The sequence below is a fragment of the Monodelphis domestica genome, chromosome 6 (assembly GCF_027887165.1).
Source record: "Monodelphis domestica isolate mMonDom1 chromosome 6, mMonDom1.pri, whole genome shotgun sequence".
Lineage (NCBI taxonomy): Eukaryota > Metazoa > Chordata > Mammalia > Didelphimorphia > Didelphidae > Monodelphis > Monodelphis domestica.
This window is the reverse complement of record NC_077232.1, coordinates 233,598,765-233,617,243: the sequence shown is the minus strand read 5'-3', so window position 1 is coordinate 233,617,243 and position 18,479 is coordinate 233,598,765. Positions and strand designations below refer to the sequence as shown.

General features: G+C 36.9%; 1 protein-coding gene and 1 long non-coding RNA gene across 11 annotated transcripts in view; one reads left to right on the top strand and one right to left on the bottom strand.

Annotated features, from left to right (window-relative positions):
* Positions 1-10,658, top strand: part of SORBS2 (sorbin and SH3 domain containing 2) — a 515,172-nt gene extending 504,514 nt beyond the window's left edge. For all 10 annotated transcript variants that reach the window (XM_016423097.2, XM_056802972.1, XM_056802968.1 and 7 more), the window contains 2 exons: positions 4,524-4,630; positions 8,104-10,658. In XM_016423097.2, coding sequence (XP_016278583.2) covers positions 4,524-4,630; positions 8,104-8,165 — 169 coding nt within the window. In that variant the 3' untranslated portion in view covers positions 8,166-10,658. The remainder of the gene's footprint in view (positions 1-4,523; positions 4,631-8,103) is intronic.
* LOC107649301 (uncharacterized) overlaps positions 1-18,479 on the bottom strand; it is a 165,187-nt gene that overhangs the window by 79,100 nt on the left and 67,608 nt on the right. The gene's annotated exons all lie outside the window — the stretch shown is intronic.

Sequence of the window (18,479 nt, the reverse complement as noted above, 5' to 3'; positions counted from 1 at the left end):
ATTTTTATTCCATTACAGTAGAATTATTAGTTATGATGTTAAAGCTTCATCTGTAGCATCAACTGTAATATCCTCAATAAGTCTCAAGCCTTCCAGACATATTCTCCTGCTCCCATGGAGTAGCAATTGATTAAATCATTTTCACAAATAATAAGATCATTCTTCTAGAACTGAAAGGGACCTTCAAGCTGCTCTAGTCCAACACCTTCATTTTATAGTTGAGCTAACCAAGTTCCAGAGAGGTTAAATGATTTCCCCATAGTCACAAGAGTACCAAATCCTGTCATATCAGGTTCTAGGCCAGTGCTCTCTCCATCATCCTATGCTGCTTCTACCTGATTTGGCTCTATGATTTGTTCCCTTCATTTCCCAACTTAGCTCTAAAACTAAAAACATTTTCTAATTTTTATGTTAAGTTCCTTTTTAGCTATTTGCATATGATTTCAGAAGTTAATTATAATGCTTTTTAGGAGCATTAATGTTTAGCCCATTACCTCCACTTTCCTGGGGGGAGCCTTTAAGTAGTAAGGACATTGTTTTCTGTGAGTGCAGAATTTTATTGATTTTTTTGATCACTTACCTAAACAGTACTTTTGGTGATCAGATTTAGCATTTTATATTTATGGTATTACAGAGCTTACATATGGCTGTTTGTGTATTTAGAAAATGGTATGTGGGACCTAATTAAAACATTCTTTGTTAAAAAAAAAATACCACCCAGTTACATTCCATGAAAGATGGGTGGAGAAACTTGGCTTCCTTTAGACCCCTTAATAAGTCTTGTGAAAAGAAACCTAGGTTCTGAATCTTAAAATTTTCAAGATTAATTCAATTTTGTCTTTTCTTAGAACAAGGATAATTTTCCACTAAAAGAAAAAATGTCCTTTTAAGGCATCCTATTCCCACCACCACCACTCATTCCTACAATACATCTTTCAAGCTCTTTTTTACGTTGTGATTGAAACCCCAATACAAGGAGTACACTCCTTCCAAAGTTACTCAGTTAAAACCCAAAGTGGAGTAGGAAGCTTCTGGAAAAATGCATTGATCCTTTTCTCATATTCCTAGATAATCAGAGAAATGAAAGCAAAAGAGTCTCAGTAGATCCATAAAAAGAGATTGTCCTAAATCCAAGTCAAAGCAGTGCAAAAAAAATTTTTTTAACTTTCTGTCCTAGAAACAACTCTTAAGACAGAAGGGCAAGGGTTAGGCAAACAAGGTTAAATAACTTGCCCAGGGTCACACAGCTAGGGAGTGTCTGAGGCCCACATCCTTCCAACTCCACTCTATCTACTGTGCCACGTAGATGCCCCACAAACTGGTCTTTGACCCTCATTTTAGCCTTGGGACCCTCAAATATCTAGTTGTTGAAGTCCTAGACCAGTCACATCCTTCCCTTTTGAATAAGAGATAACACAACTCCAAGCACTCCTGAAAGTATACAATAGTATCAAATTGATAACCCAGTAACATTCTGCTCCCACCACAGAGAATGAAATGAGAATATTCAATGACACAACATAGTCAAATATTGTTAGAGTGAGGTCAGTTCCCAAGGAACTTTATCCAAAATATTTTCATCTCACACTCTTAACAACTGCTAGAAACACTTAGAAGACTTCCCATAAGCCTTCAGAAATAAATACTATTTTAGATTTCATTGATTTTACCTAAATGGCATTAATCCAAAAAAAAAAAGAAGAAGAAGAAAAAGAAAAAGAAAGTCATCAGATGCTTTTATCCAGGTCTAGCCCTGAGCAAAATTGTGCAATAACTTATCCCTTAGGATCCCCACGTCTACTTTCAACAGCCCCCTTGGCATCACAGAATTAAGATTGTAAAGAGTCTTAGAGATCCTGTAGACCAAAGGTTCTTAACTTGGAATCCATCCACTGTCTGTGGAGAGATTTTAGGCAGGGGGTGTTTGAACTTGGATGGGAAAAAAGTTTCTTTTCACTAACCTGAAATTCAGCATTTCCTTCAGTTATGAAAAGAGGCAACCACAGGTTTCTAAAGGGATTTGTGACTTCTTTAACAGATGAGGAAACTGAGGCCCAGAATTTTTGTCCTGTGTAGGCCAGCTAGTGGATAGCAGAATCAGCCCAGGACTTCCAGCTCTAAATTCAGACCTTTTTCCTTCTCTATGCCTTATATAGACATAAGTTATATAGTCATAAATTATTGGGGAATGGATTAATCAATGAACATTCCAAATCCATTGTTCCATCCTGGTCTGTAATTCATACATAAAACCAACCACAGGCACATAATGCCTTCATGTTCTTTCCCCTTTCCCTACCCTAAAAATCTGCTCTTAGGAAATAATCTAATTAGATAGTTTACAATAAAATATAAACTATGAGGTTTTAATTTATTATCCCCTCCTCATTATATTTTCACTTTAATGAACCAAACAAACCAAAGGAATCAATCTCTATTGGCAGAATTTTAAGTTATAAGACCAAAAAGAACATATTTGGAAGGAAAAAGGAAGGTGAGGAGCTTTCTTGGAATTCTTTCCAAACATACCACGCAGGTGGCAATCTATTCCATCTTATGTGTAAGGGTAGCTACCTAGCCCTATCCAACTCATTACTGGCAATTTTCTGTTCAGGAAAGATCCAATGAATGTTATACCACTGGAATGAAGAATATTAAACAAATTTGAGGGTGAGTCAATATGGCAATATCCTAAATGCAAACTTTTATGTTCGTACTCTGAAGATCAAAGCCACTTTTCCCTTTATTTTACCAGAATCCAATTTCCTCACTTGAACAATTATAATTAATTTTCTCATTCTTTAATCATATTCAGCATTGTCAGTATCACTTATGCTCATTTTCTCAATATCACATGGTCCCCACATTTCCAGAGCTCCCCCACTGTGGTCCTTATTTTTATCCCCCATTAACTGAGTGACTGCAAATAGCAAACCCTCATGAGAGGAAAGCAGAGTCTAGTGATGAGGTTACTGAACTGAGAAGATCTGCTTTTTAGACTTACCCCTACCACTTAGTGGTTGTATAACTCTAGACTTGACTCTCTTCCCTTTGGACCTGGGTTTCCTCATCTGAAAAATTAAGGAGCAGATAAGCTCTAAGGTCCCTTCAAGCTCTAAGTCTCTGAACTGTAGATCCTTTAGCTGCATGATAATTTGTGAGAATTTTAAAAGAAACCTTTTTTCACGCCGAATTATAAAGATATATTTTGGACATATAAAATCTTGCTTCCAGAGCTTTCATTTGCCAGCTAAATATATTTTTGTTAATTATGTACCAATTCCTCCCTGGCCATCTCAGATGCTGCATTTTTGTTAATATCATTGTTCACTTTGTTTGTAAGATCTTTTGTTCTATAAAATTGGCACTAGAACCCCCAAATTCTTTATTATTCCTTCACTGATGTTTCCAACATATAGGTTCTCCTGAGAGCGTGGGGAGCTGGGGAATGCAAGTGTTAGTCTTTCCTGTATGAAGGAATTGTTCAAGAGGGTGAAAATTGTTGGGGGAAGGAGAAACAACTCTCTATAATTCTCATCTATCATGAAACATGTAGCCAAAAACTATTGGAGATTAGATTGGATTAATCAATGAGCATTTCAAATCCATTGTTCCATCCTAGTCTGTAATCCATACATAAAACCAGCATAACATGTTACTATATAAAGTATGAGAATTTTTTTTTCACACCGAGACAAAATTACACAAATTCTGATTGGTAATAAATTTATGAAAATAAAACATTTTCATGGGTGCATAATTTTAATAGTGTGGATCACCAGTATAGGTTGCAACCCATTCATTCCTATGCAGGTCTTATTTGGGTCATTCCATAAATAATAAGAGGAGCTATCCAATGTACTAGATGACCTCTTATGTATGTGTGTGGGTGTGTACGTGGGTGTGTGTGTTTGATAGATAATGAAGATAAAATGAAAAGAAGCAGACTTGGAGGGGAAAAAAGACAATAATCCCCTTTGGAAGCATGACACTTCCAAATTCCCACAGAGGTACTTCAGTGATGTTTTTAAACCATTTGGTTTCTCTTAATGAAAAATGTATTTTGAAAGCTAAATTGGTTCTTTCAAAATCTGTAAGCCACAGATGTTTGTGACGCCGTCAAAAATACTGATTCTGTAAAAAACCTTCCTTGTTTTCTGTGGGTGAAAAATGATAGCATCATTTCTATTTCATTTAGTTTCATTATCTAAGCTGTGTGAGATAGAAGAAGTCATCAAATGGCTGAACAAGTGTCTGCCTTTAAAATTCAAAATAACTTCAATCAGAATGCCCTTCATACTGTGAATTATATAATGTGATCACAGCCCCAATCCAGTCCTCTAAGGAAGAGTTCTGCCTTTTTCCTCTCCATGATGACTAAAGTTTTCCATTCCTTAGCTTGATATTTTTAGTTAGAATCCCACTTTTCAAACCAAAGTGACAGTTTCACCTCCTCCTCTAGCTTAGTGAAGGTGCAAAGAACTTCTGTTTCAACATCCGCCTTTGTATTTGTCCTGTTTAAGCTTTCAGGCTCTGTATAACTATACTCCTAGGAATGAAGATGAGTTGGAGCTCAGAGAGAGCGATGTCATTGATGTGATGGAGAAGTGTGATGATGGATGGTTTGTGGGTATGTGTCCAGCTCTTTTCACACACATTTTGCTTGCTCATAATTTGCTTGCACGCTTTTGCATTTGTTGTTTTCTAATGAATGAGAAATCATGATTTCTTTAACTTCATGCACTCCTTGATATATATGCATATATATACATATATAGACATATATATGTATATATATGCAGAGGCACTATGTAACTCTAAAGAAACCTCTCTCTTTTTTTAATACACTATCCCATCTAGTTCCAAGTCAATGAAGATTTCACAATCTAGTTTCCTAATAGAAGGTCAACTAGGAAAGTCCTTAGACTTCTCATTACTGAAGAAAAATAAATAAGCAAAGAGTAAGATTTGAGCTTGTAAAAAAAAAAAAAAAAACCTCAATCCCCCCAAATTAGACCTTTAGTAAAGTAGAACAGGCAGCCTTGGAAGTATTGGTTCCCTACTGACTTCAAGTAGAGTCGGGATGATCATTTGTCAGAAAGGTGCACTCTCGTTATAGATCTATGCCTTCAGATATTCTCCAGTAGGGATGCTAGGTGCCACCCTGGATAAAGACCAAGGCCTGGACTAGAAGACCTGGATTCTGACCAGCCTCAGACATGTACTAACTGGGTGAGCCTGGGCAAGTCACTTAACCCTGTTTGCCTCTGTTTCCTCATTTGTCAAATGAGCTGGAGAAGGAAATGGCAAACCACTCCAGTATCTTTGCCAAGAAAATACCAACTTGTGTCACAAAGAGTCAGACACAACTGAACCACTGCAACAAAATATTTCTCCAGTATTCTCTGTCCAGATTCTCCTTTATAGGCTTAGAGAGTTGAATAGTTTTTTTTCTAATTCGACTCCCATCCCAGTGCTCAAGGATGACATTGCCTGTGTTTTATTACATCTATACCACAATAAAGGTGTTCAATAAATGCTTTAAAATAATCACTGACAGCATATGCCTGTAGTTCCTATTGCTGTAGGAATGGCTAGTCACTTGAGCTCAGAAATTCGGACTTGATGAATTTCAACTCAGGAATGACTTGTTAGGCTAGCCCAGAACTCCTAAGCCTGGGGTTCATGGACTTGTTTTTATTTAAAATATATTTTGATAACTTTATTTTAATACAAATGGAGCTTTGGTAATCCTATGTATCTTATGCTTTTAAAAGTGTTACTATGGGGGGGCAGTTGGGTAGCTCAGTGGATTGAAAGCCAGCCCTAGAGACAGGAGGTCCTAGGTTCAAATCTGGCCTCAGCCACTTCCTAGCTGTGTGACCCTGGGCAAGTCACTTGACCCCCATTGCCTAGCCCTTACCACTCTTCTGCCTTGAAGCCAATACACAGTATTGACTCCAAGATGGAAGGTAAGGGTTTAAAAAAAATAAAAAAAAAATAAAAAGTGTTACTATGAAGAATCTATAGATTTCACAATATTTGACAGGAGGAGCCATGAACAAAAAATGGTTAAGTGCCCCTCGGATTAGAAGATCTCTTGAGTATCTTCTAATACTAAGATTTTATGAACAGGATAAATGTCTGGTTATATAAATGCTATAATGATTGAGTACTAAAACATAGATAAGACAAGGAAACAGAATGGATGAAAGGCTCACCAGTTGATCCTTTCATGTAGATGAAAATCTAGGGGGGGGGGAGGGTTCCCCTTGAGACTAGTTCTCCCTATCTCACCCAGGCTGAAAGTATAGCACTCACTCATTCAAGAGCCAGTCCCTTTACTGATCTGCTCAGAAGTTCTGACCTGCTCTGTTTTTCTACCTTTGGGCAGTGTGGTAGCGCTCAAGGGCTCACTATAATGGTGCCAGATTTAATTTAAACCCCCAATCAGGTTTATGGCCCTACTGATGCTCAAAACTTCTAAACTCCAGTGAATGACCCAGTCCTGTAGCAGAAGACCACAGGCAGGTGTTCCCATACCTGGTCTCCAGTGCTTACTTTTAAGCATTTAGTGAGCAGCTTCACTGTAGTACAGATATAATAAAATACAGGCAATGTAATAAATTACATCCCCTGAGCACTGGGATGGAATTCAAATTAGAAAGGACAAAAAAGCTATTCAAATCTCCACGCCTCCAAAGGAGAACTTGGGCAGAGGATACTGGAGGATATCTGAGGGAATAAATAAATAACAAGATGGCACATAGGAAAGCAAGACAATATCATGTTATAAAAAGAGAACTAGATTATTCTATCTTTATTTCTTCCCTTCCTACCACCATCTTCCTGATCCATTCTTTGCCTCCCCTTCTTAATATGAGTCTTATAGATAGTGTAACTATTATTATCCTCATTTTATAGAAGAGAAAAGAAAGCAACTTGCTCTTGGTGACTAATCAAGAAAATAGGTAGAGCCATATCTTTTATTTAGAACTTTTGACTCCCAATTTAAGGGTCTTTCTATTACCAATACTGTTCCTCTATCACTAAGAGAAAGGCCACAATTGCAGCCTTCATTGATCTCTAGATCTGATCATAATTTCTATGCAACCAGGAAGGGCAAATAAATTAAAATGAGGTTACATGGCAGTAGCAAAGCTTGGACAGCAAACTCAGGTGAGTGGCTAAGAAAAGTATACTTCCTTTTAATAATCTTGCTTATATTTGTTCTGGAAATTCTAAGTTACTTAGTGCCTCTGATATTTTTATAAGGTCTTTGATAGTAAATCCTCGAGGCCAAATGCATTAATAATGAATATTCATTTAGCAATAAGTTTAAGTATTGCATGGAAATATTTTTAATAACTTAGACATCACACCTGCTGGTGGTGCCTTTTCTCCTTTCACCCCTTCCCTGACTCAGTCAATTTTCTCTCATTTATATGGTGACTTTGTGTAACCTGTTGAAGTCAATCTATTTTGTTAAGAGTTTGAGCAAATGAGATTTTTAATGAAGGATATAGCCTTCAGCAAATTGAATAAGATGTTAAAAATGTTTATTTGGATATTAATGGCACACCTGATATCCCTGCTACTTTTATATTGAAGAAGGAAATTGACCCTTTTGTCCATATTACCAAGCTTCATCCCTTATATCTCCCAGCTACAGACCACCACATTACAAGATTTCTACCTCATTTGGTGAATTATATTGGAAGGTAGAGCTTTAAGAAATATCTCTATTCCCTCTTCTGTATTGTCCCATTTTCTAGCAATAAGGAAATGCCCTCCCACCCCACTATCAGAGCCAGACCTGATATCTAACTGCAGTCACTTGGATTTAGAATCTGAGTGGGTACCAAATAGTTAAGCTTCCAATAAGTGAAATTCAGTAGTAATACAGAATGGTCACCTGATTCAGTCTAATTACTAAGATGCTCTTTAGGCTTAAAATGGGTTTTCCCCACCCTCCTCTTCAAAGCCTCTGGTGTTTCTCTACCAGCAAGGGCTTGGATGTGGGAAAGGTGTCTTCAAGGTCCCGTGCATGCCATGATTGTTTCATTGTTGTGCCCCCTTTCATTTCTTGCTTCTTACTTTCAGGAACCTCAAGAAGAACCAAATTCTTTGGTACTTTCCCCGGAAACTATGTCAAGAGGCTGTGAATTATTTTCTCTACTTTTTATGCTGCAATTCAGCAATACATCCACATAAAATTGCTTGGAAAACATGCTCCCCAGGCCTTCTGTTTTCATGCTTCACAAGCAGAAGGCTTCTAACATCATCATCACCATCTCCATCCTTGCAGCTCAGTATTACGGCCACCATGAAGCCTTTGAGAGATGAGGCTGGAGGGTTTTTCCATAAACTGTACTTATTCCTGTTTCCTGCTTTAAACGTTTACAATTTGAAACACAAGAACAGAACCTGGAGCTTTATTACACTTAATAAAATGGATAAAATCTGGGAGACCGAAAGAGAAGTCTCTCAGAGAGAGAGAGAGAGAGAGAGAGAGAGAGAGGCTTTTCTGGTCCTCTAATCAAAGGCTCTAGGAGATAAGCTTCTCAGTCCTCCCTTTAGGCAGCTGGAAAATAGTGTTTCCCTAGGACAAGCTGATGTTTGCATTTCCACATCCTTAGTGTGGCAGGATACATTACTTTCACCTTGCTGCATCACGAGTTTGCCTCTTGTTCTAGTTGACAATATATTTTAACTCTAATCCAGTGATTGTTTTGCCTGCACTTACTGGCTATAACATGCACAGCGATTGTAAAAACTCCAGCGAGAGTAGGAAGCTTCACTTGGACAAGTTATAATTTTATTTTTGGATCTGAATTTTCCAATAGGAGTGTTTTCCTGCAGGGATTAGGGATTTGACTTTTTGTTGGTTTGGGTTTTCTTTTTTTAACTTTTTAAAAGTGTGAATGGTAAGAAAATTTACAACTTTAGTAATAACTTTGAGAAAAGAAGAGGTAAAAGATGGACAGGAAAAAAAAGTGTTGTGTTCTAAAGTTGCATTGCTGTTTTATATTAAAAATGTAATCATCAGCAACATGAACTATGAGATGTTAGTGTTTTATTTATCAGATAAATTTTAAATAAAAGCAGTGTTAGTGCAAGGATTCATTCCTAGACCCTTGAACAAGATGCTCAAAAAAGTATCTTCGAGAGCTATGTAACTGGTTTTATTTTTATTATGTTGCATATGTATGTGCCCATATACATGCATGATTGTATATGAACATATAATACATATGCATATGTTGCACATTTATGGAAATGTTAGACTCTGAAGGCACGCATTATTTTATAAAAATAAATATATATATATAGCACTTCAGAAACATCAGAAGTATTTGGGTTTTGCTTTGCTTTTTTCCCCTTTAACAAAGCAATTATTTGAATGCGCCACTTATTTTATTTCTGCAAAGGTTCAAGCCCGGATAGTGTCTGTATCAGAAGACAGGAGTATGTTGAGCCTGAGTCTCCCAGTGTGTGTATTTGTGTAAATTCTTTCCTAAACCTAAATTGGGCACTTTGGGAGACCCAAGACTTGGAATTTATTAGCCTGAGGTCCGGCAGAGAACAACCTTGGAATCAGACCTAGGTTTGAGTCTTAGCTCAATGAAGGGCTCATTCTATATCACCTAAGTTCCAGATCCAAAGTGCAGTGAGCCTAAGACCACACTAAATGGTAATCAACCGGTAACCAGAACCCACAGGAATGAATAACAGTGAACGATGGCTCTGTTACACTCACTCAGAGACCTGGCTCAAGAATTCTTATGACTTTATACAAGAGCTGTTCCTTTTTGAATTCTTTGGCACCTTATAAATGACAGGCTTTTAAAGGCTTTTCACCTGTGGTCAGTGGTTGATTTTTTTTGCCCACAATGGACATAGCCTCTAGAATAATGTACATATGTTCACTGCTCTTTTGTACAGAACCATTTAGTTGTTGAGTAACAGAAGGGGGAAAAAAAAAAGAGTTCCCTATTCAGTCCTCACCCCGCACTTACACTAACTGAAAAGAACAAAAAACCCAACAAGAAACAACTTTTGGACAGGTTTTCCTGGCTCATGGATCATGATGCATACTTTGAGAGTGCAATTCCTTGGCATTTATGCAAAATTTTATAAATTTTTAAAAATGGTCTTAGCAGCCAAATTGAAATGTATGTATATATCTTTATTACAAAGAAATGTCATTAATCAGAAGGTGGAGAAACACCTTTGTGCAGCCAACTCTTCTTAATGCTGCAGTCATGACAAGATTTCTATTGCAAAGGCTTTGGGGCTCACAGCTAGGTCAGCCGCATGCAGCTTTGCTGAGGGATGCCTATAATAACTACCTTTGATGCCATTTATGACAAAAGACTTCCATATCTGTTGCCTGTAATATTTAAGAAAAATGCTGTTTCTACTCTGTATCTGATTTTAAAAAGATGGGGGAAAAATAATTTTTTTCACGCCTGGCTTTCAGGTCATTGAATTCTTACAAGCAAAGGTCTGTGTTTTTTTTCTCGAATAGACTTCTAATAAATTTTGCTTGGAGTACACTTTAGCTTTTCTTCTTGGTATTTAATGCTATGTTAACTGAAGAAGAATTGTGTATTTGTATCCTCTTTGATCACATAAACTAAAAGAAAATGTGCTTACTTTGGTCTCTTTTGTTGTTGTAAACGTGGAGATAGACGGTGCCCCTAAAGAAGCCACCAAAGAAGCTCAAGAAATATTTTGAGCTATTCATGAACTAGTATTTCGTGGCATTTTCTGCTAAAACATCTAGCACTCAACACTATTTCTACCTCTTCCAAAGGCATTAGCAGAGCTGAGTGGTGTTATGAGAATTTATGTTTATATTCTCTCCATTATCTTTTAGAGCCTGGAAAGGTTAAATCTAAAATCTAAAAAAAGCTTTAGAAGATGACTCTCTTACAAAAATGAATAATAAGGAAATGGGTTTTGAGTGATCGTATAACCCAGTGGAATTGCTTATCAGATCTGGGAGGGGGGAGACTTAACAGACTTGGACTATGGCACTGCTCATTTCACAATAATGGCCCTTGGTGGCTCATGACTGAACACTGAGAAGAGGCTTTCCTTGGAATTTCCAAGTGTGTTGTGGCCTCAAACTCACATCTCTGCACATAATTTCTCAGAAAAAGTTAGACACTTGGAAAAGACAAACAATTTGAAAAGAAAACGTCCTTGGCATAGAAGACAGAGGCATCCCCAGAAGGGGAAGATAGCTCTCCAGTAGAAACTATGGGGCTACTTCTTTCACTTTTAGTTCTAGTAAAACATATCCAACTCCCCAGGATGATTTGTCCTCAAAAGAGCCTCTTCTTGGCTCATAAGGTGTCCCCAAACATACTTTTAAGCCAGTGGGAAAGTAGGAAAGTAAGAAGCAAAACTTCAAGGGAATAAAAAAGTTCTTGGAATTAAGAGGCACTGGCATACCCAAGAAAGCATGACTCTCTGCAGGAGGGGTTGAGGGGTTATCTACCTTCCCTGGCCAATTTCCCAAGGTTGAACCTCACCTTGAACTGCAGATCAAAACAATGAGATGTGTGGAAAGATATTCCCTAATTGGGAACTGGCATGGAGAGGACATATTTACTAGGTCTAGAATGGACCTCCTCCATACCAATGTCTCAAAAGAGCCAGAAATTGCTGGTCACCTTGCCATTACACCTCCTTCACCTCAGGATCCCTGAGAGATATTTAAGTTGCCCCTACCTCCACTCTGAGCATCTTGCCTCTGGCTTTACCTATCACAGCTCTGCCTTACAACCACCACCATTAGGATCCTCCCCTATTTTTTTTCCTGAGAACACTACACTGGCTATCAGTAACCTTGTCAATTTCCTGCCCTGGATGAAGACCTGATTACCCTCACCCGAGTATTGGTTGTCTGTTGGCAGGAAAAAAAGAGAGAGGATCACTACACTTTATTTCTTCTTTTTGTTGCCCATCTTTTTTTTTTCACCACTAGAGGACAAGGTGGAATATTTAGATGATTTTCCTTCACAGATTGTTTCAGATTAAAATATTCTATTTGTATTTCAAGGGCACATTAATTTAATGCAAATAAAATTATTTGGCTAATTTCACTGATGAAGATGAAGCCTTATGAGCTAGGTAAGCTAAAATCCATTACCATAAACTCTGAGTAATGAGCTAGACTCCCAAGATTGGCATGGTGCTATTTAACTCTGTAGGCAGGGATTCAGAACGAGTCTACCAAACTACTCTCAACAACAACCCTTATAGAGCATCAATAGGACAGCCCAAATTCCCTGGCTCTCCCTGGCAGAGTCCATAGGTCTAAATGGATCGTGTCCTTAGGTAATGAATGCTCACTGACAATGACAATACTTCAAGCAGAAAGAACCTGTTTGGGGTCACACCACTCCTCTGTTGCTGTGACCACTAGTTGTTTGATTTATCTTTGTCAATGCCTCAGAAGAAAGATATTCCAGGATCATTCAATTAAATATAACTACATATTAAGTTAGCCCCCAAGAACCTATTTTAAAATGGCATCATGTTATCTTAATGCCCAGATTCTGAAAAATATATATCTTCATGTAGGTATTATAGGAATTGCTCCTTTCCCATTTTGCACATGAGGAAACTGAGGCTCAGTTAAGCTATAAGTTACTTGTTCATGAACACAACATCTGAGATGGGCTTCAAATCCAGTCCTTCCTAATTCTAGATCCACTGTTTGGTCAACTACTGCCTCTATAAGGATAAGAATTTGAGTATAAAAGTTCATATTTATATAATGTCTGAAGGTTTTCAAAATCTTTTTCTATTCACTATAAAATAGGAAGCAGAAGCATGATTATCTCTATTTCACAGAAGAGGAAACCAAGGCTGAAATAGCAAAAGAATTGAATACTTTCTACAGCTAGAAATACAGTATGGATCTAATTTCTAATCAGGCTAGTTATATACTAATAGAGTTAAATAGTTCAATATAGTCTATCCCTTCTAACATCTCTCCTCCCTCTCCTCTTTGTTCAGAAACACTGGTACATGAAAATCCCAGCATTGTCAGTAATAGCACCTTACAGGTGCAAAATGATGAGAGACAGAAACAGAGAGTAAGGAGCAGGAGACAGAGAGAGAGAAAGAGGCACTCAAAACTCATTTTCAAAGTAGCTAAAAAAAAAAGACACCAAGATTCCACAGAATGGAAAAGTTTACAAATAATACTATTATTTTCAAAAATTTAAAGAAATACCAAGAAAATAGCACCAACTATTAAGCCATATGCTCTTTTATTCATATTTATAAGAAATACTTGATGAAAATAGAAGATAGCAAATAGTTATACAGATGATTTTTATAGCAAATCACATCTTACTAGTCATACTACCCAAAAAATATGACTGAGATCCAACAAATAGAGATCTTGGTCTTATCACTTGTTGATTACAAAAAAACATAACTTTGCAAAGCAAAATATAGATTTTTCTCAAATTGTGCCATGTATATGTAAAGATCATACAATATTCTATGTCATGTATAAACATGTAGATAATATTGCTCAATGATGCCCTGTGCATCAACAACAAGCAAGACATAAAACAAGAAAGACGTGCACTCGTTCAAATCTGGCCTCAGACAAGTACTTCCCAGCTGTGTGACCCTGTGCAAGTCACTTAACCCCCATTGCCTAGCCCTTACCACTCTTCTGCCTTGGAACAAATATATAGTATTGATTCCAAGATTGAAGGTAAGGGTTTAAAAAGAAGAAGAAGAAGACATACACTCACCAAAGATGTTTATTGGTGACAAGATATCCTACACAAAGTTGAAATGGAAGTGGAATTCCCCACTGACACAGATGGAGATCTATGAAGATTATGGAGTTGCTACTTGTGAATTGGTCCAACACTAGAGATTCTTCCTAATGAAACACACTCTAAAAAAGATTACAGGTCTAGCAATCTATACAGGAAAAACAAAGTGGATAAGAATACACATTGCCCAGATTATGGCACACAGTTGAAGAAGCAACCCATTAACTTGGTTCATGAGTCCACATATCTTGGACAGATGCTACTGATGGACAATGAACTAAACCCAGATTTGAAGGGACCTGGCATGGATCACATTTGAGAAATTTGGCAGGACTTTCAATGGTACCATGCTACTCATTGCTACAAAAAGTAAAATTTTAAGGTCAATGTTCTGTAAGTGATTTGCTGCTGCTGCAACTCAGAACAGAATGATTTAAGAATAACAATTGAAGACAGAACCAAGAAGTTGAGTAATGAAGTAAGCAGGTAGCAACAACATTTCCAAAGTAGCACTAATCCAAAGGGTTTTCTTTTTATCTAGTCTACACATGCCTTAGTATAAAAAGTGGCATAAAAGATACCACAAAGCACATGTATTAATAGGAAAAGGAGGTGGGCTGGCCATTCAAGAACAGAGAAGGATAACATGATCAACAAGTATTGATCTTTTAACCATGAAAATACAAAAGGAAATTAAAGAGAGCTCCAATGCATTGCATTGGCATAGGGGATTGGGAAGCAACTATGGAGATAATAGGGGAATATAGGGATAAGAATCATCCAGAAAGAGACAGTATGACTGAAATGTTCTAGGGAGGAGATTATTCGTGCAGATACTTATGGATCCACTAAAGATTTAAGACTCACTGAGTAATTTTCTTGTCATACTCTTGTATTATAAATGGTTCCACTATTCTTATTCCTATTTTATACATAAGGAGATTGAGGCTTGGAGAGGAGAAATTATATCACAGATATCACTGAGATTTAGGATCATAGACTTAAAGGCATAAAGTTCATCTAGTTCAATCTCCTCACTTTAGAAATGGAGAACTATGGTGATTTTATAACTGATTCAGAAGGAATAAGATAAATTTTTAAAGGGCAAATAGAAAAAAAAATTTTAATAAAATTTTAAAAGGCAATTAGGAGATGAATAGCTTTGTATGTTTTAATTGTCCTCAAAGTATGTTCCCCTTTTGTATTCCTTTTAGGGGTTCCATAGAATCAAAAGGACTTTAATAAAAATGTTAATGTTTATATTTTTATACATTAAATACCAATGGATGAAATAAAAAACCCACACTTAAAAAAGTCTTGGGTTCTTCATAATTTTAAGAGTAGAAAGGGATCCTGAGGTAAAAAAGACAAAATCATTCATATAATTAAAAATATAATTTTTGTGAGGTCATCAAAGGAAATAGAGAAGGGTTACCAGGCACAAATAATATGAGTAGAAAGAATGGAGACAAAAATAAAAGCAATATTGCCATTGGAGTATATTACAAAAGTAAATAAGTTGAGAAGCAGATCATTAAATTGCTCTGAGTTATAACAGAAGACCAGTTATCTAGACATCTGCTGTACAGCTCTTTCTCGCCAAAGGAAAGGAGCTACTAACTTCCTGAATGGCTTTAATTATAATTTTATCTTTCAAATAGTAGGAGAACCAGTGAAGAGAATATCTCTTCTGGATCTGATCTCACAAGACAAAGAAAAAACAGTTGCTGGAATTAAAATGATGGAAAGTTGCCACACCATCTTAAAATATGTTACAGAGAAGGAAAGGAAAGCTGGGAACAGTCTGCTAATATGTGCTTTGACATGAGGAGGAGGTCAGGGGTGGATGGGAAATAGGAAGAAGATTTCAAAGCATTGAGAGAAAAATGCAAGTAGGATTACATGAGCTAAAATTCCATAAAAGGAAGATAGATGAAAAATAAGGAATAAAATTCTAAAGACCCAATAAGAAAATATTCCTAAAAGGAAGAAAGGAGAGAATTGTCTTGTGAGACAGATGTGACTACATAGAGAATTCATCTAATAATACAGATTTTTTAAAAGGCATGCAAAAGATGGAAGCAAAAATAATTAATGGATGATGAATACAAAAGTATGGCAAATTCACTTAGAAATAATGTTAAGAGAACTAAAGCTTAGAATGAACAGAAATCGATGAGGATAGTTAAGGACAAAGGGAAAATGTTTGATTGCAGTGAGGGAAGGAGGATCCAAAACGAAACAAGCCCCTAGCTGGTGGTGGATGAAATCATGATAACTGATGGGGAAAATAAAAGTAATGTTTAACTTTTATTTTGTTCTGCTTTTCAAGCCAAGGGCAATATTCCTTGGACTGGAGGGTGAGAATAAAAAAAGTGGCAATCCAGAATAGATTATTGATAGTCAAAATGAAGAATATTAATAAAGTACTGAAAGGCTCTTTAAGCCACCACAAGAGGGAGGATTAGGTTTGTGTTGCTTCTCCCCAGAAAGATATGGACTTAGAACAATGGTAGAAGGAAGATTTAGATATGAGGAAATACTAGATATAAGATTCATATATAAGGGGAAACTTCTGAATAACTAATGTTGTCCAAAAGTAGAAGTGATTTCTGTAGAAGAAACTAAACCCCCTCCCCACTCATTGGAGGGATCACTTGTGGACAAGGTTATAGGCCACTGAGGTTCCTTCTTGTTCTGAGATTCCAAGATTCTATAATTCCAGTATATGCAATAGGTGGCCTTGGTGGTCAACTTTTCCTTTTAGGACCTTTAGAATATTTTGTAAATTTCATTTCACAATGGCCTTAATTTTCTAGACACTATTCATATGAGACATTGCCATTATTTTATATTCATCTTCATCAATAAAGTTTTGTGAGATGCTACTGGCAAAACGCTTACACCCTAGTTTCTGCCAAAAGGTATATATCAAAGAGAAGAGGAAATGGGCTCAGCCATCACAGATAGATAGGCTACTCTCAGCTGAACCAGGTTATTATTATTTATATTCCCCAGTGCCAAAACCTGCATCCAGACCCTGGAGCAACAACTCAACAGAGTCATAGATAATCAAAGGAACATAGACTTCAGTCATGTTCCTGGTTGTCCCTCCCAGAGAACTGTAAAGAAGCCTCATTCAAATATAAATACAAAGAAAGAAAACTAAAACTCTGCCAACATATCATGCTATCTCTGTGTGTCCTGCTTGTTACCTTTTCCTTACACCCCTTCCCAAAAAAAAAAAGTCTCTATAAAAACAACATAAGGACCAGTCTGAGTGAAAGAGAATTTACCAAGTTTTTAAGTCATACCTAGAGGCAATCTCAAGACAGAAGAAAGGTTAGTGTGAGCCTCAATTCCACTGATGAAGAAGCTGTTCCCTTTCTGTCCTATGAGTCCAACTGCTCTGCCTACCCTGCTATGTATGTTCATACTTGTATAGAAGATTTGCTTGGTGTTGTAGAAGTGATGGGAATCTTGGGAGTTTGTGATAAATTAGGAAAGCAGAAGAGAAGGAAGGATCCTGAATATATTTCATCATATGCCCTTGAGTTTAGAAGAATATGTCAAAATGTTCACAGATCCCATGGCACGAGGCCATAAAGGAAAGTCAATTCCAGAAACATGAAGTTATGAAGGTTGAAATTCTGATAATGGTGTTTCAATTGATTTTGATGACAAAGAAGAGGGTAGTATCTAATGAAATTGAAGTCAGAACCAGAAGGTCCAAAGACATTCAAAAGGACATGTTCTATTTAAGAGATGAAATGGAAATAGGTTGCTAAAGATAAATTCAAAATAATGGCAAGATCCAACGTGAGCAGTATCTGGAAAGTTAAGGCCAATATGAAAAGAAGTTTATAATATATTCTAAAGGCCAAAGGAATTTTATTCAAGTTATATTGGGGTCAAAGATTCCAAGGTCAAACACTGCATCCTGAATCATCATCAATCATCCTGACTTTTATGTCTTGCCTTACAGACTTCGATGATTCTGAAAGAGTGAGGCTGATGACTTTGTGTAACTGTCTCACTTAAATCCAATTCACTAGCAAGTCAAGAGACCACCCATAATGCCATTGGTCCTCTTTTAATGAAGGATCAAAAGACAACAACAATTTGGGCTGGGCTCAAGAGGAAGACCATTGAAGGGACAAGACTCCTCCTTGACACAAATGGGAAAACTATCAACAGAAAGAAGGCAGAACAATTCAACTCCCATTGTTCTGAGTCACCCTATTTTGTCCTACATTATCCTGTTTTGCTTTTCTACCAATGAGGTTAGTCTCTCAGAGGTAGAAATGTAAAATAATGGAGCAAAGATCCCCTGTACAACATGAATGACATCCAGCCTTTGCTTAAAGGCTTTTAAAGAGAAGGAACTTAATACCAAAATGATCAGTAAGCATTTTCTCAGTGTCTGTGTGCCAGAAACTGTGCTAGGCAGTCAAGATAAGAAGACAAAAATCAAACAGACTTTTCCCTGAAGGAGCTTATATTCTATCTGGGAAGACAATATATGCAAACACAAATACTTACAAAATAAATATAAGATCGTTTTTGTTTTGTTTTTAGGGAAAAGACATAAGAAGTCAGAGGAATCAGAAAAGGCTTCACATAGAAAGTGGGACTTGAACTGAGTCTTGAGAGAAACTAGGG